Genomic DNA, 24,238 nt, shown 5'->3' with positions numbered 1-24,238 from the left:
CGGACTACCCCTACAAGACTTGCCCTGACATTTTGTGTCCGAACGCCTCCTTCCAGACGTATACTCGTCAGGAAGGAGGCGTTCGGACTCTAAATATCGGGCTAAGTCTTGTCGGGGTAGTCAGCATCGATGTGCCGTACCCCACCAGCCATAAATACTGCAAACTATATGATCATAGCAAAGCTCACAGATAACTACACAGGATCAAAGTTATTTAAAAGATTAGGATTTTGACATGGATTCAGTCTAAACACATTTGCTTACTAACTTTATTTCTTTACATGCACATCCAAGTGAACACATTTGTCCAATATTCTCTCTATCGAAAGACTGGATAACCTACCTGTTTACTATATAGATCCAAGTGAGTAAGCTTGAAGTCCTGGAAAAGATCTATGTGAATGTTCCGAATAATAAAGTGCCCAGAATCTTCACTTCTCCCAACTTCCAGGGGCCAGTACTGTCCACATTTTATTCGACCTCTTTCTATTACTCTTGGCAAGTTAAAAAAAAAAAAAAAAAAAAAAAGTGACATTAGAGATCAAAGTTCATGGTCTGCAAATTGTCCAGCACATTTACAGAAAGAAAGGTAAAATAGACAAAACAAAATCTGCATTAATAAAAGCGACACTTGGCATATAAGAATGTGAACCTAACCAATTCACACACACAAGAACCCGAAAGAAACATTCCTGTAGGAGTTCCTAAAATCCAGGCCCTAGGCAATTCAATCCAGGTTTGCATACACCAATCTCATTTGTAATGCACAAGCAATAGCCAATTCTCTGAAGTTCAAATTGTTAGGAAACAAATAATTAGAAACTGTAAAAGATAAGGATAATGTATTTTTTTGTGAATGTGCAATGACATACTTTCTATTCATTAAACTGGTAAACAGGGGCACCAGTAAGAAATGGGACAAAACAGACTAAGATATCACAAATTAAAAAAAAAAAAAAAAGACTGACTATGTATTTTGAGGCATATCACTTTTAAAAATAAGTGCATAAATGAAGCACAAGTTCTATTGTAAATTAATTGTGAATATTTACCTTGTTGTCATAACAATTACTAAGACTTTCTGTTCCCACACCATTCGCCAGAAGTCATCAAATGTTTTTGGCAAGGGACCTAGTTAACAAACAAAACAAATATTTGGCATGAGATGGTGCTATATTGAGTTCCAGTTGAGTTACTGGTTTACCATTTATGTTACTTTTTTTTTAATCAAAACTAGCAAGCAGTTTGTTTCCCAATGAATTTTGCAAATAATTTTTCTGTACATCTATATATTAATAGCATAAGTACGACTTTTATGAGTGACTTATTTCTATGATGCAGTTGTCTGAGCAGGGCACATCATATTGACTATACCAATGGATCCCAAACCTTCTCAGTTTGAGGCACTCTTAGGGTCTCCATAATTTTTTCAAGGCACCCCTAAGCCATAATATTTACCAAGAAGTACCCTGCCTTGCTTACAAATCGCCGCGGCACCCCATGGAGCCACAGCACACAGTTTGGGAATCGCTGGACTATACTGATTATACTTTCAGGAGACCAGTCTCCATTTATACAGAGCAAATTGGGATTTTTTTTTTTTATGAGTGTTCATATTTTATATGCGATTATATGAGTGTAATAAAAAAAATTTTTTTTTCTTAAAGACAACTATTCCCAGTATATTCATATAAATTCTGCCATAGTGAGGTTGCTTTTTTATAATCAGATGTTTTGTATTTAATAGTATCTAGCGCTGTAATGTGTTTGGTAGTGTTTTTAATTTTTTGGGTTTGGCATCAACCCTTTATATATTACAGCTGCTTGTCTGATCTAGAAGTTTTTTATTTACTTGTATTAAATTAAAGCTCAGCGCAGACCACATTTTTAATTTCTCCATATCTCTTAGGGCACATCATATACCAAATTAAAGGTCTTGGTCTGTTGCTTTGCAGAAAAATTTTGACGTTGTAATCGGTTGGAGTTATTTCGCAAAACGTCCTCCCGCCATTTACAACAATGCATTACCATTGTCCTCTGGAAAATGGGACAGTTTGCAACACACCTGTGCACCTGCACAGGCTGCTCTGGAAACTCTCCCTGAACACCTGCTGGGTGACGTGGAACATGCGACCTGCTGGGTGGTCTGGAAACTGTGACAGTTATTTTCAGCAACATATATCGGTGTGTCTTGCGGGGACCGTGCCCAGCAATGTAACCTCGATGAAAGAAGTTATACATACATTGCAGTGCATAAAGATTTTTTTTAGTTCCTTTAATATAGTGATTGATAAAAAAAAAAAAGTTAAAAAATTTCTACATGTAATATAGTGTATAAAAACAAAAAAAGTTACTGAATTAATTAAGTCATTAAATTTCAGTTTAATTTAAGGCAGTTGCTGCCAGGTTTCTATAGTTATCCATTAAACCAGTAAAATTATAGTTTGTTAAACTACTGAGAGTTTTTTTTACTTCACTCAAGGTATGAGAAAATTAGACCTCAATTAAATGTCTATGTTGGCTTCAAAAGCACTAAATCACTATTTTGAAATATTTCCCATAGGTTTTCTGTAAAGCAGTAGTAGTGGTAGTGACACATTAATATTGCACTGCAAAGCCTGTTGTGCTTTTGCAATGTTGTAATCTACAGAAGACAGCTTTTCAACCACTGGTTATTTTCTCGCCCTAATTCTTTCCTGAAATAACAAACAGCTGTCTTAACTCCCTCCCTTCACACTTCACTCTCCTCCCAAATTGGTACAGGCAGAACACCTAGTTTATTCCCTTACACAGTGATGCCTACAGTACTGTATTGTAGTATCAAGCTGCGGTATCTAAAAAGAATAAGTACTGAAAGGAACGATACAAGGCTAATGAGCAACTGCATTACTGTTGAGAGAAAAAAGAAAGCTTGCCAAGTAGGCATATAAGTAAAACAGATGAAATTTTCAAACAGTGGCAAATCCAAATCCCAATTAAAATGGGAGTGCAAAGGTACTAATATAACACAAAAAAGTTAGCATGATTACATAAATGTCCTTGCAGTCCTTGTTTATATTATCTATATTGGGGTGGCATGATGGCATAGTTGTTAGCATTGCTGCACTCATTTGTTTTCATTTTTTTTAGAAACAACAATTTGAGGTTAGTTATGAACGTTAGTTATGATGGTTGGCCTCAGTAATAATTTCCAAATAGATGATATTCGTTCTAAATAAAAGGGAAATCAGAATTTATTTTCCTTTATTACGACACAGAAAACACTTGTTCAAATTGATTATTACACTACACAGCAAATGATAATAATGCATTTTACATTATTTCAAAAGTTGGCAAATTGGCCCAAAGGCAGTCTCTACTCAAAAAACTAAACTGATTGCAGAAGAAATTAAATCTTTCTTACCTTGTGTAGCAATATAGGCATATTTTCTTTTATATCCATCCATAAAACTGGCATTAACATAGTCCGTTGTCTATAAAAGTTTAATACTACAAATATTAATAAAGACTTCTATCACACACTTTCTACTCATTAACTTTGCTTAATAACAAAACGCCTCACACTGTACATCGTGTATGGAAAAATAGGCACCGAATACACCTTTACAATTAAAGTCATTAATTTACAAACAATGAAATGCATAAACAGCTACAATGTGCCAACAAATGCTCACATTGGTACTAAGATTCTTTTTTTTTTAAAAAAAAAAGTTTATTAAAACGGTCAGAAACAGAAGACAATAAAATCCAAAAACAGTGGTGCATAAAAATAAAGTGCACAAGCACAAGAAATCTCTCTTAAAAGAAGTAATTGTTCAGGGACAATGTACGTATCACAGTAGAAAAACTGGGGGTTTTACGTATTCTAAAAAAAGATCAAAGAGGAGGAAAGTAGCAAGGGGAAGAAGGAAAAGACAAAGACCATTGGAGAGGGAACAAAGAAGAGTAGAAGGAAGAAGGTGGGAGGAAAGAGGGGGAAAGAAGGCAGCGTGGCAAAGAACCGCCGAAGGATTGGAGGGAAAGAGATAGGAGACCTGGTGTATAATTTATGTGAAGGGGGATTGATAGTGGAACCACCATGGACACCTAACCTTGCTGAAGGTTTTAGAGGTATTGTTAACAATGCTCGTCATGAATTCCAAGCAGCGGACATGCCAAATCCTGGTAACAACAGGGGGAAGAGGAGGGAGGGGGTAAGTGTTTTTCTAGTCAGAGGCGATTTGGCAAGTTGCAGCAGATATTATGTGGCGGGCCAGTTTGTTCTGGTGTTTAGTAGCCGAGGGGAGGCCAAGGGGCAGGAGAAAACATTTTGGTTCAAGCGGGTGGTACTAAGATTTTATTTCACAACTTGGACATTTGAAAAATAAAGTTTTGAACACTGGTTAATAACAGGACCAGCAGCTCTATATGACAGCACTTGCAAATTTAGTCTAAAATGGGTCTATATCTCGTCCTTTCCATTGCTGTGTACATAAATAATGGTTGATTTGTCACATACTTGCATTCATGTCAATGCTTGTTTAAATAAAATTTAAATTTAATATCCCCCCTGCAGTACATTATGTACAAGTCATGCTACTCTATTAAAGCTGAGCTGCAAAATATATACACATGTCAAACTTGATTGCCCTGAAACATGCATAAACGTGTATTTGCAAAAGATGGCTTCCCTTTGGTTGCTAGGACAAGCCATCTACTCCTGCATAGAACCCATGCATACAAGAGAGGTTAATCATAAATATTTCAGTGATCTGTCACTGGCTGTGATATGCAGGGAGCAATGATGAGCAAGTGTAGTTTTTACTGCTCCTTTATAACAGATTCCTAAACTTGCTGGCTTATGCAAGAAAGTTTACAAGTCCTTGCAACTATAGCTTGGAAAATGGTTTAATATTTAGCGCCATCTTGTGGCGAGTTTGTAAAGTAGAATTCACCTGATGTATTGCTTTACTACAGTGATTTGTGCATAAGGTAGTACGCAAAAGACTGGGTTCAAATAGGACTACATTCTCCCAGAAAAGAGCATTAAATCTAGTATGATTTCTATTTGCTATTCTCCTGTGGCTTGTTTCTGCAGTCTTCAAAGCCCAGAAGCAAACTCTCTACACTAATATCCGGAATGGAGGCATCAGACTGCTCTCAAGATGGATTCCACTACACCACACAGCATTCCTGGTCTGGTGAAGACACCTTGCCAGAGATTAAAGTGCATAAAGAGCACTCTACAGGGGAAACTTTGTAGTTTACAGACACTATGCAAAAAAGCAGGTGAAAAAAGGGACATCAGTCGGAAAAAAAAAAAAGATTTTTATACTCACGATAAATCCCTCTCTCCGATTCCATCTGGGGGACATGGCTACCATGGGGTTGTAACTGGGGAGTATGGAGTTGGCACTTAACTAGTTAAAACTGTGGCTGCTGACAGACTCCTCCCCTCTGCAACCCCATGTAGCTAGTCAGTGTAATTCTAAAGCCCTCAAGGAAAGGGGAATCAGAGAAAGGGATTTATCGCAAGTATAAAAATCCTTCTCTCGCTTTCTTCCTGTCTGGGGGACACTGCTACCATGGGGAAGTACCAAAGCAGCCTCTCTAAGGGGGGCACCGTCCTGGATGCTCAGCTCGTAGTACGCTATGGCCGAAGCTAGCATCCGAGGACGCAAACTCACTGAACTGATAAAATTTGTTGAATGTATGGACCAAGGACCATGTGGCCACCCAGAATAGCTGATCAGCAGAGGCCCCATTCCGCTGAGCCCAGGAAGCCCCCACAGACATGGTGGAGTGTGCCGTAACGTGGGTAGGAACAGTCCGGTCAGCTCTAAGATACGCCTGTTTTATTGTAAAGGTAAGCCATCTAGCAATGGTCTGCTTAGAAGCTGGCCAGCCTCTTTTCCGGGAATGGACTAGCACAAAAAGAGTCCGTACGCTTGATGTTCGAAGTTCTTTGGACATAAATACATAATGCCCCGACCATGGCTAAATATTCTAAGGTGGAACCTGCAGAAGCATCTTGGAACACTGGCATCACTATTTCCTGATTAATGTGAAATCCAGAAACTACTTTCGGTAGAAAGGAAGGGACATTTCGAAGCACCGCCCTGTCATCATGGAAGACCAGTAAAGGCTCCCTGCAAGAAACAGTCCCAAGCTCTGAGACTCGTCTAGCTGACGCTATGGCCAGCAGGAACACCACCTTCTATGTCAGAAACCTAAGGTCCGCTGACAGTAAGGGTTCAAAAGGAGGTTCTTTTAGCATAGATCATACCAAATTCAAATCAAAGGGTGCCGTGGGACGAACAAAGGGATATTGAATGTGCAGGACCCCCTGCAAAAAAGTACGGACTTTCAGAAGGTCAAACAGACGCTTCTGGAAGAAGATGGAAAGAGCAGAGACCTGGACCGTAAAGGATCCCAGGCAGAGCCCTACATCAAGACCTTTTTGAAGAAAATCTAGCAGCCATGGCAAATGAAATGTAGATGCGCCAGATTCTATGATAAATGTGGGCTAACACTGGTTTCCTGGCCCGTAACATGGTATTCACCACCCTGGAGGAAAACCCTTTTGACCACCAGAGGCTGGCTTCAGCAGCCATGCCATCAAAGCCAGCCTGATGCTGAAAAGGACCCTGTAGAAGGAGGTCGTGGCGAAGAGGCAGACAAAGTCCTTGACCCACTGCCATGAAAAGGATATCTTGCATACCATACCCTCCGGGGCCAATGGGGAGTTACCAGTATAACTGGGAGTCCTCCCTGCTTTACCCGCCGGAGTACTCGGGAAGCATTGGAATGGGAGGGAAAAGATAACCCAGCCGAAAACACCAGTGCATTGTCATTATGTCCACCGCCAGCGAGTCCCTTGCTCTTGTACAGAATCTGGGAACCTGCCGATTGTGTCTGGACGTCATAAGATCCAAATCCGGAAGGCCCCACTTCCAGGCTAATATCTGAAACGCTTCTGGATGGAGCGACCATTCCCCTGGCATTGCTGTGTGACGACTTAGAAAGTCGGCTTCCCAATTTAGAATGCCTGGAATGAATACGGACAGAGATGGGACGAACTGTTCTGCCCAGGCAAATATCTGGACCGATATGCCCATTGCCCTTGGACTCCTTGTCCCCCCCATTTGTTGACATATGCCACCAACGTGGCATGTCTGATTGTTATCGTACTGGGAATTCCTGAATTAGGGACTGAGTCCCTTTGCGAGCCATTGACATGGCCTTCAACTCCAGGATATTTATTGGAAGGGAACTTTCTTGTTCTGACCCCAACCCTGAAGGTGCAAATGTAGCGTCACTGCACCCCAGCCCTTTAGAGACTGGTATCCGTTGTTATGATGTAGGAGCATGGGGCAAAGGATTGCTTAGGTGTTCTTGACTCTTCCACCATCTGAGAGATAGACGAGCCTCTCGAGGCAACAGTATCCTCTGGTGCTCCAAGTGGAGAGATGAACCTGACTACTTCTTTAGGAGATCCCCCTGAAAGCAACTTGAGTGAAACCTTCCATGGGGTATCGTCTCGAAGGTCGAGACCATCTTGCCCAGTAACCTCATGCAAAGCAGCATGGAAGGTTTCTGACTGTCTAGGACCTTGGGCACTAAGTATTGTAGCGAGCAAACCTTGTCCTGTGGAAGGAAATTTTTTTGTCTTCTGGTGTCCATTATAAGACCTAAATCATCCTCTGGACAGGTATTCCAGTATTATCTTAGTTTTTGTTATTTTATATTTTTATTTATAACCCAATTATATATGTACACATTTTTAGTGAGTAGAGAACAATATATTCAACACTAACTAAAACACGGTATACCTCCTCTTATATAGCAAGTATAGTGTGATATAAGGATTAAATAATACTTCGTCTATCCAGGCTAATGTACAGCAGGCAGGAGAGAGTCCAGCAGCAGCCAAGTCTGTCCGAGTTTGACTGCAAAGTTTCCTTCTCCAGCCGATGCTTTGGCCCTGTGGATAATAACTCCTCCCTGTCTGCAGCGTCCAGCGGCCTCCTGACTGCTTATATGAGTGTCTGCGGTGCTTCTCCTATTAAGCTTGCAGACTGCCTCTTCGTAATGCCTTATAATCATTGTGTACTGTAGCTCCTACTCCCCTTCTGAGGAAGCGACTGGGTAGCTTCAAAGATGGCCGCAGCCATTGCTTCTGGATTCCGGCGCTCTATGCTCCTCAGAGCAGCGCCGGTGCAGAGGAAATGATGTGGCCGTGTCTTCTCCCGCTCTGGTGTGCCAGCATCATGTAAAGATAGGTGGTTTCTGTGAGCCGCCGCTCTCACTACCTGACAGCAGTGGAGTCCTGTAAATAAAGCAGCCCTGCTGTCCCCTTCTTTCTACACTATCCTACTGGGAAAAATGGCCTATAAAATAGAATAGGAGCAAAATAAAAGTCAGCCCAACTCCTTGGGCACTTAGACTACACTGACTAGTTACAGGGGGTTGCAGAGGGGAGGAGTCTGCCAGCAGCCACAGTTTAGTTAAGTGCCAACTCCACACTCCCCAGCTACAGCCCCATGGTAGCAGTGTGCCCCAGACAGGAAGAAAGAGAAAATGAGAATTTTGAGTATTTGATTTTTCATTTGTGTCAAATTAAGCTAACATATTGCAAACTTTTTGTTCAAGTGCATACATTATGGCTGTCACATATAAACAGTTTAGGCGATATAAAAGTATATCGACCAAAGATTGCATGCCCAACAAACATTGCACCACAAAATAAGTTTACATCTACGAAAAAAAGACTATACAGATAGTACTGTCCAGTCAAGTAAAGTCCAGAAATGCTCTTTAATTTTAGTAGTAATTGATTAAATCAATATGAAGCTGAGCAATTAATTAGTAACTTTTAAATTTGTCCTACTCTTCTGTCTGCTTAATGTACATTTTCTTGATCTTCTCACATTTATAAGGACTTAAATAAGTGACTGGTTAATTAAAATAAAAATCATATACACTATCCTTTATCTGTAAAAGTCCATTCTGAAAACAGCACACGAACCATTTAAAAGAGATTAGTATATGATGCGTATACAGCTTGATGTCCAAAATGAAGCATGAGCTATATCAAACCTGTCTAGCTGCCAACACAGGGGCTCATCATTAGGATCACTCTTGAATTTGGCCAAACTGGGCAGATTCTGCCAAACAGAAGTATGCCTGGCCAAGATGACAACCAACCACATTTCCAGCCAAATCATATTTGTGATATCTGAACAATTTATTACCAGATACACCTGCATGTGTGTAGTCAGCAATAGCCAAAAGAGCATACATTTTTCTGACAAAGTGTTATGAGCATGAAACAAAAGGATCAGATCATCACTGGAACAATGTATACTAAAGAATTAAACGGTCAACTTTTTCCTGCCTGATGCTTCCAATAACAATTGTATCAAGACAGTGCTAAGATATTGCTTACACTTTATTCTGTGGTGGTAAGCAGGCATTAGCAGGAATGCAAGTGTGTTCCAAGTAATGTACGCACCATTGGTATAAGGATATGTATAGTGTCATTAGAGCAGTGATGGGCAACAGACAGACTTTGAGGGCTGCATGCAGCTCTCTGAACCTTAATTTGCAGCCCCCCCCCCTCCTTCTTGCTTTGTCAGATTTGTTTATTATAGCTTGTAACACGTGCTAGAATGGCCTGCTAAAATGATTAAGGGTTATGTGCTGCCCCTTTAAAGGTTATAGGGCCACACTATGTGGCCACCGAAGAGCATCAAGCTGCACCATCACAGCATTAGAGGCACAATCCAGAGATGACAGTGAGCCTGATCCTGCTAATTCAGACACAAACACCTAACCCTCAAGAATTTACTCTAACAACGAATGCACAAATAATGCATTTTATTTTTATAAACTATATTAAACATTACTTTGAGCTTACCTCATCTGTGCCAATAAGACCCAGCTTGACTCTGGACTGGTCCAAGCAAAGAACATCACTGTATCTATTCTTTGCTTGATTGTAAGGCTTCCTGTGGAAAGACAGGAGAAAATGACAGCATGAAAACAAACGCTGGCATTTATAGAGGAAATACATCACTGAAATATTTATTCTGTATTAAATACACTGAATATTTGATAAACATTTTGTTTAGAAATAAAAGACACCGGGAAATTAAATGTTACAAACCTTAAATACATAAAAAAAAAAACCAAAAAAAAAAAAAAAAAAAAAAACATTAAATATAGATAGCAGGACCTGAAAGATCTACACTGTTTACCAGTGAGCAAACATAAAACATTGGTGTTTAAATGGGGAAATCCACCTTCAGATAACAACCTTCCAGGTGGATTAGTTTATTTTTATTGCTGTTTTATACAACAAGACGACAGTCGATAAAACTGGCTCCAAATTAGGCACAACATGGAGGTAAATGAGGTCAGAAGATGGCCACTATCAGCCTATGTGCAAAATCATCTTCGTATGGCCCAGTGACAGCACATGAGGTCCAACTGCCCTGGTCACAGAATAACAGATTTATGCATTTAGTCCACCTACATACGTGGCCAAAATGGACCCTTATTTTGTCGCTAGGGCCAAGTGACAGAATAAACCCATAAGCAGCCAGTTTACAAGGGCTTGACTTATGTAAATACAAATATTGCATGTAAAGTCAGCCATACAACCCGACCCTGCCACTTGGCCCCAAAATCAGAATGACAAGATCACTGCGCAATTTGGCCTCACACATACACAAACTCAAATAGCCAGCTTACTTCAGGCGTCACTGAGACTTGTCACAACAGCCAAACGACTACAAACATATACCAATAGTGGTCTACTGCATTTAACAACATTCCCAATATTAACCAAAATCAAATTTAAATTCATTATTGGTAGAGGAGCTGCTTTAGAGCCACACATACAGCAATATCAGGCCAAATATCCAATATCGCATTGTGTGTGTGGGCAGCCTAACTCTGCAGTAATGGCGTCAGACATAAATTGCACTCTACATCCAGCTGACTATTAATTATCACTGGAATTAAACAAGGACAATCATTCCTTGAAACCATTGTGAAGTTGCTTCACTTCAAATGCAATGTCTGCCACCAGGCAGAATGCAGCCAATCAGCCTAAAATTAAAATTCTAGGCACCAGTGACCATTTAAAATAAGTGTCAGTTTGGAGAATGCAAATTTTAATGGATAGTAATGATGTTTTAGTTGCTATGGCGACTTATTTGTCCAGTCATGGCTTAGATGTGCTTGTGTTTTTCTTTAAACAAAAATGCTAAAACTGATCCTAGGACACCGATTCAGAAAGCCAATCATGAAAACAAATTCTAGCACGTGAATTTAACAACATGGGACCTGCTCTTCTGGTAGTAGCTAGGAGAGCTATATAACAGAGGAAGAAAACAAATATTTTTAGTTTGGTGTAAATAGATTTAACACCTTAAACACTCACAACGCAATAGTTATTTCTATTAAATGGTCAGTTTCAGTATCGCACAACCTGGTGCATCCTATGCTGCTTGTGAGCGCAGTAAATACTAAAGCAAAATGCTCCATCTAATGGTTAAGCACATATATTTCAATCTAGCCCTATTTATCAAATAAAATCCTTATTATAATTAAGTACACTGCTATATTTTTCTGGAATTAGTTTTGCAAAAATACACTCAATTCCCTATTTAGTCCAAATAAAATATAATTGCTCAGATATTGTATTAAAAAACACAAACAAAATAGACAAACAAATCATCTGTAATAAATGTCATTGGGTGTTAAAATGTAGAATGCTATGGTGGGAATGAGCCCACACAGAAGCTAAGACTCACAACAAGAAAGTGATTACACACCCATCTAAGTATTCTGCTGTTTGACGGCACAAGAAAACGAGTAATTACACTTTTTCTACACAATTTGAGAAGTTAACAAAAACGTTAAAATTGGAAAGTAAAAACAATTTGTAATTACAACCATTACAGTTACAAAAATCCACTTTACCAAAATAAGGCAGAAATCTAAAGCAAAAAAGACAAAGTTGGAGTTATGGCGTATACAGTGGCTAAGTTTTGTACAAAAATTTGTCATGAATGACAGCGGTTGATGGTACCCTTCCATAGCCTCTGCCTGGAATATCGCAAGATGAACAAAGAATTGATGGACAACACCAACAGTGCCTAGGCAGAAAGAAGATCAAGACATTGTTTTGGAAGAAAATAGTGTAGCCATAGACATGAAATTGATGTGCCACATGTCTTTTAGCAGAAGAATGTATAGCATTTCCTTGATTATACTCAGACAACGCAGCTCATACAGTACCCTTACACTTCGCCAATTGTCAGGGGAAGTCCGATTATAGGCAAAACAAGGAAGTCAACTTGGTTTACATTTTATTAGCAATTACATGGATTACATGTTAAGTCTATGGGGGAGTATTCATGTAAAGTGAACTTGCAGACTCAGCTGTTATGATAAACTTCCACTCACCAAAGCGGCTGCTTATAAGATTCCAAATAAACATGAAAACGTTCTGGACTGAAGGTGTTGGGAGCTTACTTTCCACAAGGAAGCTATTTTTCTATACACTTAAAACTCCCTGTTCTTCTGTTGAATGGCACAGCTGTAAAGCACTAAGTGCTGATGCTTGCATTTAGCTAACCAAAAACCCAAGTTTAAACCTTGCTTAGAATTTTCTGCAAGTTCAACTTAAGTTTGTAGGCCATGTGATAAAAAGAATAACGGATATACACTGTATAACATTAAAATATTAATATTCAATTACCATAGTGTGGACATGAGCAAGCTTTTTTGTGGGTTTGATTAGAGTCAGATCACCTATTCTATTAATACTTTAAAATGGCACAAACACATGCAGGAGATGAACTGGGGACTGTGGGGCAGGAAGTGTGAGCTGATCTAGAATTACAATAGTAACGGCAGAACAGAATAGAGTAATGTACATAAGCTGGCTTAACTGAAATAATGTGTAGGTTAAGAGCAAGTTTAATGAGCATCTAAACATTAAGAACAGAAAGTATTACTGTAAGGCTCATTCATGTCAAACTGATGCAGAAGACTGTGAAAAGCACTTCCGTATAAAGCCAAGTTCATACATGTAACTTATTTAAAATGTTAAGTGTTTATTTTGCACCAAAAGGAAACTGACCAATACCTGTATTACTTTAATAGATTGTTTTTTTCTTTTAAGCTTAACAAAAATGTAACGTTGGGGAAAATCTTTGTTGACACATGTAAATATAGATAGACGATCTTCAGTTTCATTGTTACAAAAAAAGCACCTATAACTTACTTTGACACATCAAAAGTACCAACTGGTGGTTCCTTCCTAATTTCTTCATATTCTTGAAAAATACCCCTCTTTTTCATCCTCTTGACATGTTGAACCAAACCAAGTACCGTCATACCTCCTTCTTCAGGCATGTGTATGGATAACTCCATGTCTGCAGGCAGTGGTCGAGATTTCTGGGGTAAAGGTGGGATGGAAGGAGTATCAGCAGGTTGCTTATACAATGGAGTGTCTGGAGGAGTCTCTGACTGAGGCGGCGGCCTCCTGCAATTTGTATTTGCAGTGGAGCCTTTGTCACAACAATCGTAGTTGCCACCAACGGCAGAACCATTCCAGTGCACACAGCCACTTACTCTGTGTGCCTCTGCATAATTCTTAGTCCTGTTTTCATGGTAATGATTGTGCATAAGTCTGGTATTATCAGTCACATTCTGCTGGGTGCAATTAGAGTTTAGTCTATCACTCACAGGGTTTTGCTCAGATGTGTATATAACAAAGAGATGGTCCATGCAGTCTCCATTTTCTTGTCCTTGCCTAGAATTGACACATGCCTGAATCCATGCAACATGGCTGATTTTTGATGTCCCTCCCAAATGCTCTGGTAAAGATTCCTTCGGTATGTGGTTAACCAACTCATGAGCCTTCACTGTGCGTACCTGCAGTTGACATATTAAAGATTTATTTTTTTAAAAGAAAAAGATGCATCAAAGAGGCCCCCCAAGAGAGGATTAAGTCCAATAAATATACTTTCTCTGTATTCTCCTCAGAACTTATGTTGTGCTGCAGTTTCTGGTTTCATGTTAGACACGAGAGATAGTCACAACTTTCAGTTAATGTCACTGGCTCTAGGGAGTGGCTGTCAGTCAAGTTAACGATAAGGGAACGCTAAAAAGGTAGATTGCGAGTAGCAAGCACTTTGAGATCAAAATATCCATGACGACACCATGCGTTTACACCTAGTACTATTGAACTTAAATGTTAACTCTGGGAGACAACTTTACTCTAAGGAGCTGAATAGAAACTGAACCCTTTTCACAATAAGCATGTGCAGAGATTTAACGATTTATCAACTTGGATAGGGAAAAAAAAAAAAGAAGCAGCAATTTTTGGATGTAGATAACCTTTAAAGACTTGACACCAAGTGAGAAACAAAATTAATCATCCTGCAAACAGAACAAAGATAATGATAAACCACTACAGTTATTTTAAAATGGAGTGTCCCGATAACCCTAACAATGTACTATATATGCACACGTCAAACATTAAAGACACTGTTTGTTTTGGCTGCAGTTCAACAAGTATAAGAACAATTACTACTTACCTGTCACACATTGCCATCTAAATTTGCAGGGTCCCCAATTGCTGTAATGGCTCACACTCCTCCTGCCAGAGAGAGAATGCCATTCCCCAGAAAACAACCACATATGAAACGGTGATATTCACAGAGGAGGGAAGTCAGCAATTTAGCAGATGCAGTACTAGATGAGGTGTGGGGCTATTACAGCCATGGAGGACCTTGCTGGGTCTGGTAAACAGTGCATCCCATTTATAAAATCAAGAAAAAGGCAAAGCAAAAGGTGTGTGACTGTTGAAAACACAACCCCATCACCCCCCCCCCCCCCCCCCCAAGAAAAAAAAAAAATTCCATTAAAATAATCAAGAGGTTTGAAAACAAATGCCTGCTGTTAATGTTAGTTATGTTACATTAATAAAGTACTTTGACACATAAGCAAACAAGGCAAAAATAAAATACACTACCCGCTCTCGAAGCTTTTCTCTGACGAAAAGACGCAAAACAGCAAATGGAGCTCGAAACCAAAGTGGTGAAGATACAATGAACACACATTTTAACCGCGCAGGAAAAGCTCCCTGAATAGAAAAGGAAGGTTAATTTAATCAGGTTTGAATTGTGACGTCTTTTCTACCTTGAACAGGAAGAAACACCCTGGACCTGCACCTAGTCATAAACCAGTCTTTCAGGACAGATATAATTAACAGTTAAAGCTTTAATTATATACAAGACAATCACAATGTGATTGCAAATATTAATTTATCAGCGCCCAATGAAAATGTACGGCTCAGGTATTTTTTGTACTTGACGGTGTCCTCATGATAAATGGTAACAGGAAAACAAAAAGGTCTGCAAGACTAACTGTACCTTACTTTGACAATTATATAGTAAATAAGGCCAATAACCATTTAAAATAAATACATTTCTCCATTTAACAATGCTATCAATATATATCAGAGAGAAGATACAAGGTATGGAGATAAAAAAATAAATAAAAAAAAGAAATGGAAGAAAAAAATAAATAAAAGCAAAACATTTTTTTTTACTAGAATATCGTCTAATGAGCAACCAAATACATTTAGGGAAGAACCGACCCAATTTACATATGGATAGCTTTGCCAAGTCGAATTTACAATCAAATTTTCATAAGACATTTTCATAAGCATGAAAAACAAGTAAACAGTAATACACAATGAGAAGATTAGAGAAACAAATGCAGTCAGTGTTCCACTGTATAAAGCAACAAAGATAGTAGTCTTTCATATGGTAACTAAAAAATGTTTCTCCATCACCACATTAATGCATTAAAAAAACAAATGTGCTTATGTTAACAATTTGGCCAACATTGAAATAGTTTGGTGAACCACATATTGGCACAGTACCATTCAGGGGAGTTTAAAGGGCTAATGAAACTAACCTACAAAGTAGATAAAAAGTTAAAAAGCACCAATTACAAGTAAGAGTTTCAAAATTGGCAGCAAACACAATGCATGACATCTATTGTATTTATATTTGCCATGCAACAGAGAGCAAGTTTGTGTTGTTCTTTAACACCCATTAAAAAACTTATATAGGCTTACAGCTGTATAATTCAAAATGTCACACAGGAAGTTTGCTATGTATAGAGAAAAATCTCCATAGGCACATCTTTATTTCAAATATATTAGGTTCTGATTAGCTCCTAGAACAAATATATAAACTTGGTTGTCAGTGTGAGGTACACTTGCGATTTCCAAGTAACTGCCTGAATCAGCGTCACCACCACCACACGTAGACAATACTGTCATCAGGTTACAATTGATCAGGTGCATGTACAATTTATAGAAAATAAGAAAGACAAAAAAGATTTACGAGGCTGAGGGGGGTATTCAATTGTTAGCGAGAACCGCTAAAATCCAGCGCTCGAAAAATATTACCGTTAATACGGTAATATTGCACGTAAATACCGTTAATACGGTAATTTACTCGCTGGATTTCAGCTCACAGCTAGGGAGCTGCGAGCTGAAATCCAGCGAGATATTACCGTATTAACGGTAATATTTTTTTTAGTGCGGGATTTTAGCGGTTCTGGCTAATAATTGAATACCCTCCTTAGAGTGGTATGGAAGTGGATGACAGACACATCAGCATGGGACACATTGGGGTTGGTATGGGCCAGCATCCCTAAGCTACACTTTCGATATGTTGTCGAAGTCTACGCAAAGACATGTTATACGTGAAATTGGTAATCAACTTAACAAAACACACAACCCATTTGTTGCAAATCTATACAGAAGAGCAGAGAGATTGAGGAGCATAAACTCCCTAAACAAATAGTTCACATTGATAGCGCAAGGTTATACTTTATTTCATGTTTTGTATATAAACAACCCGTTAGGAAGTCTACTGCTCAAAAGCTGCTAACTTATGAGGCAGCACAGCAAAAACAGATAAGTTAGACATAAAAGGCAACAGCAGCTATATACTGGTTACCATTTATGTAGACAAACAAAACTGTAAAAATGTAAACCTTAGTATAAAACTGTTTTTAGAGAATATGAACACTTACAACCAACAATTTTTAAATCTATGTTTAAACAACAATTTGCAAATGGTTTACAGCATGGGAAGTACAATAGGAGGAAAACACTGATGAGCACAATGAATGCTGTGATTACTGGGCTAGCGATTTCCCTACTGCTAGTGATGTTGATATCACTGCTCAGTGATATTGGTCCTGCCTAGCAATACCTACCCTAGTGCAGTTATTTTGATTACTATGCAAGGAAGGAAGGGAAAAAAAAAAAGTGTATAACTACAGTAACATTTCAATAGTTTTATTTATTTTTAAACACAAAAATAAAAATAACAAAATATACACAACTACATACCTTTAAAAGGTTCAATATCTTTACACAAAGTTCGTAATCAAAATTTCCGTAAGTGGAATTAATCATGTCATAAATGAATATAAGTCCATTCCTCTGAGTCTCCACCCTATGAAACGAAAATATTACATAACCTTGAAAAAAAATAAAAATGCACAGAGGTAGACAAAATATGTTCTGCCAACAATAGAGATTGTAGATTTGCAAACGATTTAACGATTATAATTATTTATCATTAAGACTAGTTGGTAAAGAATGAATTACTAGCAATTAAAGTAGAGCAATCATTCAAAAGATTCATAAACAAAATGCAACAGGCTTCACATAGATGTTCACAGGCACCTTTACACAGACTATTCACTAACCATAAAGTGCTTAATATCCTTACGAAGCCCTGAGTAGCAAATTATGAAAAATAAAGCATGCCTTTTGTTTTGTCTGGCTTTTGGGAAAAATAGGATTTTTGCACTTACCGTAAAATCTTTCTCTGAACACTCATGTTAAGAGAGATTTTATAGTAAGTATAAAAATCCTATTTTCTCTTTCACACTAGTTGGGGGACACTGCTCATCTTGGGGACGTTCCAAAGCTGCCCCAATGGGTGGGAATGCTCAGAATGAGCGGCATGTAAAACTTTACGTGCCAAAAGTTTCGTTGTGGGAACGGTAAAACCTGAATGTATGAATATATATATATATATATATATATATATATATATATATATATATATATATATATATATATATATATATATATGTATGAATGAATGAATGTATGAATGTATGAATAGAAGACCAATTAACTGCCCTACACAACTGCTCATCTGAGGCCCCAGGGTGCACCGCGCAGGAACCAGAGAGCTCTCCGAAATGTACGCCTGCCGGATAGTAGTGGTGATCCATCTAGCCACAGTCTGCTTTGTGGCCAGCCAGCCATGCTTGTGATCGTCATACAGGACTAGAAAACTGTCAGTCTTCCGAACCAAAGCTGTACTGTCCACATAAATCCTCAAAGCTCTGACCACATCTAAAGAGACCGAGTGCTGACACGGCGGCAGCGAAGCCTGAGGAAGAACCGGCAGAACAATATCCCGATTTACGTGAAATCCCCAGACCACCTTTGGTTGAAACAAAGGCTTAGTACTAAGTATCGCACGATCGTCATGGGAAATCAGAAGAGGAGTCCGACATTACAGGGCTGCCAACTCCGAAACCTGTCTGGCCGAAGCAATGGCCAGCAAAAAGGTCACTTTCCACGAGAGAAGTTTTAAAGAAACAGACTCCAAAGGATCAAAGGGTGACTTCTGAAGCGCCAAAAAGGACAAAGTTTAGGTCCCACGGAGCCACTGGCAGAACAAAAGGCGGTTGTACATGATGTACACCCTGTAGAAATGTCTGCACCTCCGATAACAGAGCTATACATTTGTGAAAATACACTGACAAAGCCACAACCTGGACCTTAAGGGACGAGAACCTCAATCCCTTGTCCAGACCATCTTGCAGAAAAGCCAACACCCTGGCTAAACGAAAAGAATTAGTAGGCACTTTGATCTTATCATACAAACATATATGCGCTTCCCAAATGCAGTGATAAATGGTGGATGACGACGGTTTCCTCACCTGGATCATGGTTTTAACCACGCTCTCCGATAATCCTTTCTTTCTGAGAATCAAGGATTCAACCTCCAAGCCGTCAAAGCCAATCAATCTAGGTCCTGATGAAAGAATGGACCTTGACTGAGAAGATCCTTCCTGAGAGGCAGATGCCAAGGACAATCCACCGACATGTCTAAAAGATCTGAGCACCACAAGCTTCTCAGCCAATCTGGTGTCAGTAAAATCACTGGAACACTTTCAGCAAGATCCGCGGCAGAATCGGAAGTGTAGGGTAAAGGTACACCAACTTGGAAGTTTCGGTGCACCGTCATAGCGTCCACTAAACGCCTGAGGGTCTCTTGAACTGGCACAATACCTTTCTACCTTGCGGTTATGCCACAAGGCCATCATGTCTATTTCTGCCGACCCCCACCAAAGAACTATTTGAGAAAACACCTCTGGATGGAGCGACCATTTGCCTGGGTGAAGGGCATGAAAATTTAAGTAGCCAGCCTCCCAGTTGTCCACCCCCTGAAGTAAACACAGCTGAAATTGCAGGAACCTGTTCTGCCCATTTCATGATCTTTGACACTTCCTTCATGGCAAGAGAATTCCTTGTTCCTCCTTGACGCTTTATGTACGCTACTGCCGTAGCATTATCCGTTGTATTCAAATCTGCTGATATGCGAGGAAGGACTGTGCCTGAACTAGATCACTGAATACTGCCCATAGTTCCAAAACATGTATGAGCAACCGTGCTTCCTCTGGCGTCCAAAACCCTTGCAATCTGAGGTGAAGAGTGACTGCACCCCACCCCAACAAACTGGTATCCATTGTTACCACGGTCCAGTCCCACACCGAGAAAGGACCCCCTGTGTTAGGATGTCCCTCCTGAGCCACCAGAGAAGAGACAGGTGTGTTGTTTATGACAACCGAAAGACCTGCCTTTCTAAGCGGAGATCCAACCCTGACCACTCCGCCAGGATCTCCTGCTGGAACTTGCGCAAATGGAAACGAGCAAACTGCAGGTCCTCGAATGAGGAAACCATGCGACCCAATAGCTTCATACACTGAAGTACTGAGACGCGATTTTGGGATAAAAGATCTTTCACCTGAAGCCGAGTCTTCCGCACTTTGTCTGAAGGGAGAAAAACCCTCTGACAATTTGTGTCGGACAACAATCCCAGGAACACCATACGCTGGGGGTTGGTATCCAACTGGATTTTTTGTAGTTGATTGCTGCAGAATGTCCCTGGTCAGCTGCAGATGTGATTGAAGCAAAGGCAAGTAAAAGTCTTGACCTCTCTGCCCCAACGGAAGTGAAACAATCACCCCAGCATCCCGAAGAGACTGTACTGCGCCCTGCAAAGTCTGTCTTTTCTTCGATTCCCTGGAAAAAGATGTAGTCATGAAATGCCGTGGAGGTGCCCCCACTAGCTCCAAGATGTAGCCCCTGGATACTATACATTTCACCAAGGTGTCTGCCACGGATCCTGAAAGAGCAGTAGGCGCGCTCCCACAACTGGGGGCCCCTGGTGGAGGATGCAGGAATTCATGCTGCTTGTTTGTCTTAGGGGCAGGGTGACGTCCTGTCTAGGCCTGTCTGCCTCTTTGCACCCTCCCCTTGTAACCGGAACTTGGCTTCTGGAAGAACCACCTCTATATCGACCGACAAAACGAATTGAGTGAAAACACCTCCCTTTTGCTTTGTCGCAGCTACCGGAAGAAGAGCACTCTTTCCCCGTGGCATAAGCGATGAATTTGTCCAAAGGAGAATCAAAGTCGCTCTGTCATACGAGACAGATTCCAAAGCTCTCTTGGAATCAGCATCCACCTCCCAAGATCTTAACCACAATGTGCGCCTAGTTGTCACTGCTAAGGAAGAGGTTTTTGATAACCCGACCCGCATCACCTAAAAACTCAGCAGCATCTTTAATATGCTCTTCCAAAGGAGCCAACTCAGTTCTAGTTACACCAAACTGAATTCTTGCATGAACGGTAGTGGACCATTTTTCAAAAGCTTTAAAGACCCAAGCCACCGCCATACCAGGCACAGACACCCCAGACGCTAAATAAATCAATTTTAAAATCGCTTCACACGTTTTGCCAGTACTGTCTTTAAGCGACGCTGCATTCGGCAACGGCAAAACAGTAGACTTCGCCAAGTGTGCAAAAGAAGCATAGATACTGGGGTGAGTTCTCCCATGATCCCACCTCCGAATGTGGAAAGGGGTAGAAAAGTTTGTAACATCTGGGAATCTGAAAATTATTATTGGGTTTAAGTCTGGCCTCGTGCCAAATTTCCAACAGTTGTGCAGGGGGGGGCAGAAAACCGTTATTTTCTTTGCCCTTTTAAACACTGAGGTCTTAGATACAGATTGTTCCCCATCCGATATGTTAAGGACCTGTCGCACTGCCAGGATAAAGTCCTCAATGCCGTCTATTGGACATATCCTCCTCACCTGTGGGCAAGTCCTCAGTCAGAATCCTCTAGAACAGGGGTGTCAAACTCAAATTCATCGGGGGCCGCATCAGCAGTTTGGTCCCCATCAAAGGGCCGGTTGTATCTGTAGGTCTATGTGTCCACTCTTTATTATCATAAATTAATGTCACTGCATTCAATTACTGTTTTTTGTAATAATGTAAGTAATAACTAGCTCTGAAAGCAGAAACAGTCAGAATAATGACAAGTAGATATTCAAATGTACAATTATTGTACAATGTATTGAAAAATGTTTTTTGGTAACAAACATTAATTTTTTTTTAAACATACAATTATTGCCAAACACGGTTTATTAAACATATGGAAAACACAAGGCATTACCTTTTTTTTTTAACTTTTCTGACTAGATGGCTGACATCGTTTTCCTAAGGTCAGTCCATCGATGTCTGGCGTTAGGTCTTGTGCTGTAGCAATCCGCAAAACAGCATGGAGGTTATCATCAGTGATGCGTGATCTGAGCTTGGTCTTGTTCAGATTCATGACTGAAAACATCTGTTCACATAGATAAGTGCTCCCAAACATGGACAGAACACGTGCAGCTTGAAGTCGGAGCTGTGGCATCAAAGCAGGGGGGAGGAGACGGTAAAAGTCGTCGACTGTCGCATCCTGGAACTTCGCTTTCAGGCTGCTGTTGGACTGAAGTTCTATTAATTCCATTTGAAGGTGATGTGGTGCACTGTCAACATCGATGTTGAAGGGATTGGCAAAGCTGGTAAAGGTTAAGTTTTGTTCTTTAAAATCAGAAAAGCGTTGATTGAATTCATCAATCAGCCGATTCACTTTGGTACCCAATCGAGCACATGAAAAAGTACCTGGGAAGGAGGTTGAAATGCTCTGGCAGATAGGAAAGTGGGCAAGACTGTCTTTTTCAAGCTGTGACTTCCATAGGCGCAGTTTCTCCTGGAAAGCTGTTATTGCGTCATACATTGAGGTTATGACTTGTTTGCGGCCTTGCAGCCTCAGATTCAGTTGGGCGAGATGCTCTGTTATGTCACACAACATGGCAAAATCGCACAGCCAGTTTGGATCTGACAGTTCTGACAAGGGCTTCCCTTTACTTTGCATTAAAAGATTAATGTCTTCCAAAAGCTCAAAAAATCTCTTGAGAACGGTGCTCCTACTCAGCCACCTTACTTCTGTATGGTATGGCACATCTGTATGTTCCATGCTCACCTCCTTCAAAAATTGTTGGAACTGACGATGATTCAGACCCCGCGCACGCAGAAAATTCACTGTTTTCGTGACTGTGGACATTATGTTATCCAGTTGCAGAACCTTGCCACACAGAGCTTCTTGGTGGATAATGCAGTGATAAGTTATCAGCGGCGAGTGGCAATTACTTTTTTCCATTTTCTCTTTTAACAGTCCAACCAAGCCATTTCTCACTCCACACATTGCTGGAGCGCCATCAGTAGTAAGTCCCACCAACTTTTCCCAAGGTAATTTCATTTTATTTACGGATTCCTCCACTGCATTGAAGATGTCCCTCCCAGTTGTTGTCCCATACATGGCGACCACATCCAAGAGCTCCTCACTGACAGACAAGTCTTCCTTCACACCTCTTACAAAAATAGCTAGATGAGCTGTATCAGTATTGTCAGTGCTTTCATCAACAGCTAATGAAAATGCCACATAACTGCATGTCTCTTCAGCCAACTTTGTTTTAAGATTACAGGCTTGGTCCCTGACTCGGTCTGTGATGGTGTTTCTTGACAAGCTGACATTGTTAAAATCCTGTCTCTGCTCAGGGCACACCTGTTCACATACCTTCAGCATACACTTCTTTACAAATGCACCTTCTGAAAAGAACTTTGAAGCTCGCGCAATTTCTTCAGCCACAAGATAGCTGGCTTTCACTGCTGCATCATTTTTTGCTGTCATTTTTGAAAAAATATTCCGTTGAGAATGCAGGCTACCTTTTAATTCTTGGACCTTTTGTTGCTTTTCCTGGTGGCTAAAGTTAGCAAATTTGGCTCCATGTTTGGTCTCAAAGTGCCGGCGTAAATTGTATTCCTTCATCACTGCCACTGCCTCATAGCAAATAAGACATACCGGCTTGTCTCCATTAATCACAAACATGTATTCACTATCCCATCTCTCCTGAAATTGCTTTCCCTCTGCATCAACTTTTCTTGGACATTTTTGGGGTATTTGATTGTAGTTTATGGTCCCTATACCACTGTAAAGTGACATGGAAGTGGTCAGTATATCCAAAGTTTACCGCTCCACCTGCCTTATATGTGCCCAGCCATCTGCCCCCTTTTAAAGTGCCCAACCATGTGCCCCCTTTTATAGTGCCCATGCCCAGCCATCTGCCCCCTTTTATAGTGCCCAGCCATGTGCCCCCTTTTATAGTGACCATGCCCAGCCATGTGCCCCCTTTTATAGTGCCCATGCCCAGCCATCTGCCCCCTTTTATAGTGCCCAGCCATGTGCCCCCTTTTATAGTGCCCAGCCATCTGCCCCCTCCATTTACTTTACTTACCTTTTACTTCTTTCTTTCTCTTACTTCTTTCTTCTTCAGTCTGGCTCCTCTCCGCGGCGTCCGCGCGCTCCTCTGATCCCTGGAGATGACGGACGTCACGTGATGACGTCACGTCCGACACCCAGGGAGCAGTGCGGGGCAGGAAGAAGTCGGGCCAGGTCCCGGAAGGTAAGTAAAAAATTTTTTTTTTGTTAACTTGAGCCATTTTTTAAATGAATTTA

The 24,238-nt window shown here is 40.4% G+C and overlaps 1 protein-coding gene across 2 annotated transcripts in view; it reads right to left on the bottom strand.

Annotated features, from left to right (window-relative positions):
• Positions 1 to 24,238, bottom strand: part of LOC142144775 (tyrosine-protein phosphatase non-receptor type 9-like) — a 54,274-nt gene that overhangs the window by 4,915 nt on the left and 25,121 nt on the right. The window contains exons 5-11 of one of the 2 annotated variants that reach the window (XM_075203949.1): positions 17,438 to 17,543; positions 15,035 to 15,145; positions 13,280 to 13,932; positions 9,899 to 9,989; positions 3,404 to 3,473; positions 1,053 to 1,131; positions 344 to 494 (exon numbers count right to left, since the gene is read on the bottom strand). In XM_075203949.1, coding sequence (XP_075060050.1) covers positions 344 to 494; positions 1,053 to 1,131; positions 3,404 to 3,473; positions 9,899 to 9,989; positions 13,280 to 13,932; positions 15,035 to 15,145; positions 17,438 to 17,543 — 1,261 coding nt within the window. The remainder of the gene's footprint in view (positions 1 to 343; positions 495 to 1,052; positions 1,132 to 3,403; positions 3,474 to 9,898; positions 9,990 to 13,279; positions 13,933 to 15,034; positions 15,146 to 17,437; positions 17,544 to 24,238) is intronic. The other variant, XM_075203958.1, reaches the window with a different exon arrangement.

The sequence above is a fragment of the Mixophyes fleayi genome, chromosome 1 (genome assembly GCF_038048845.1).
Source record: "Mixophyes fleayi isolate aMixFle1 chromosome 1, aMixFle1.hap1, whole genome shotgun sequence".
Taxonomy (NCBI): Eukaryota; Metazoa; Chordata; class Amphibia; order Anura; family Limnodynastidae; genus Mixophyes; species Mixophyes fleayi.
This window is presented reverse-complemented; position numbering and strand designations above follow the sequence as displayed.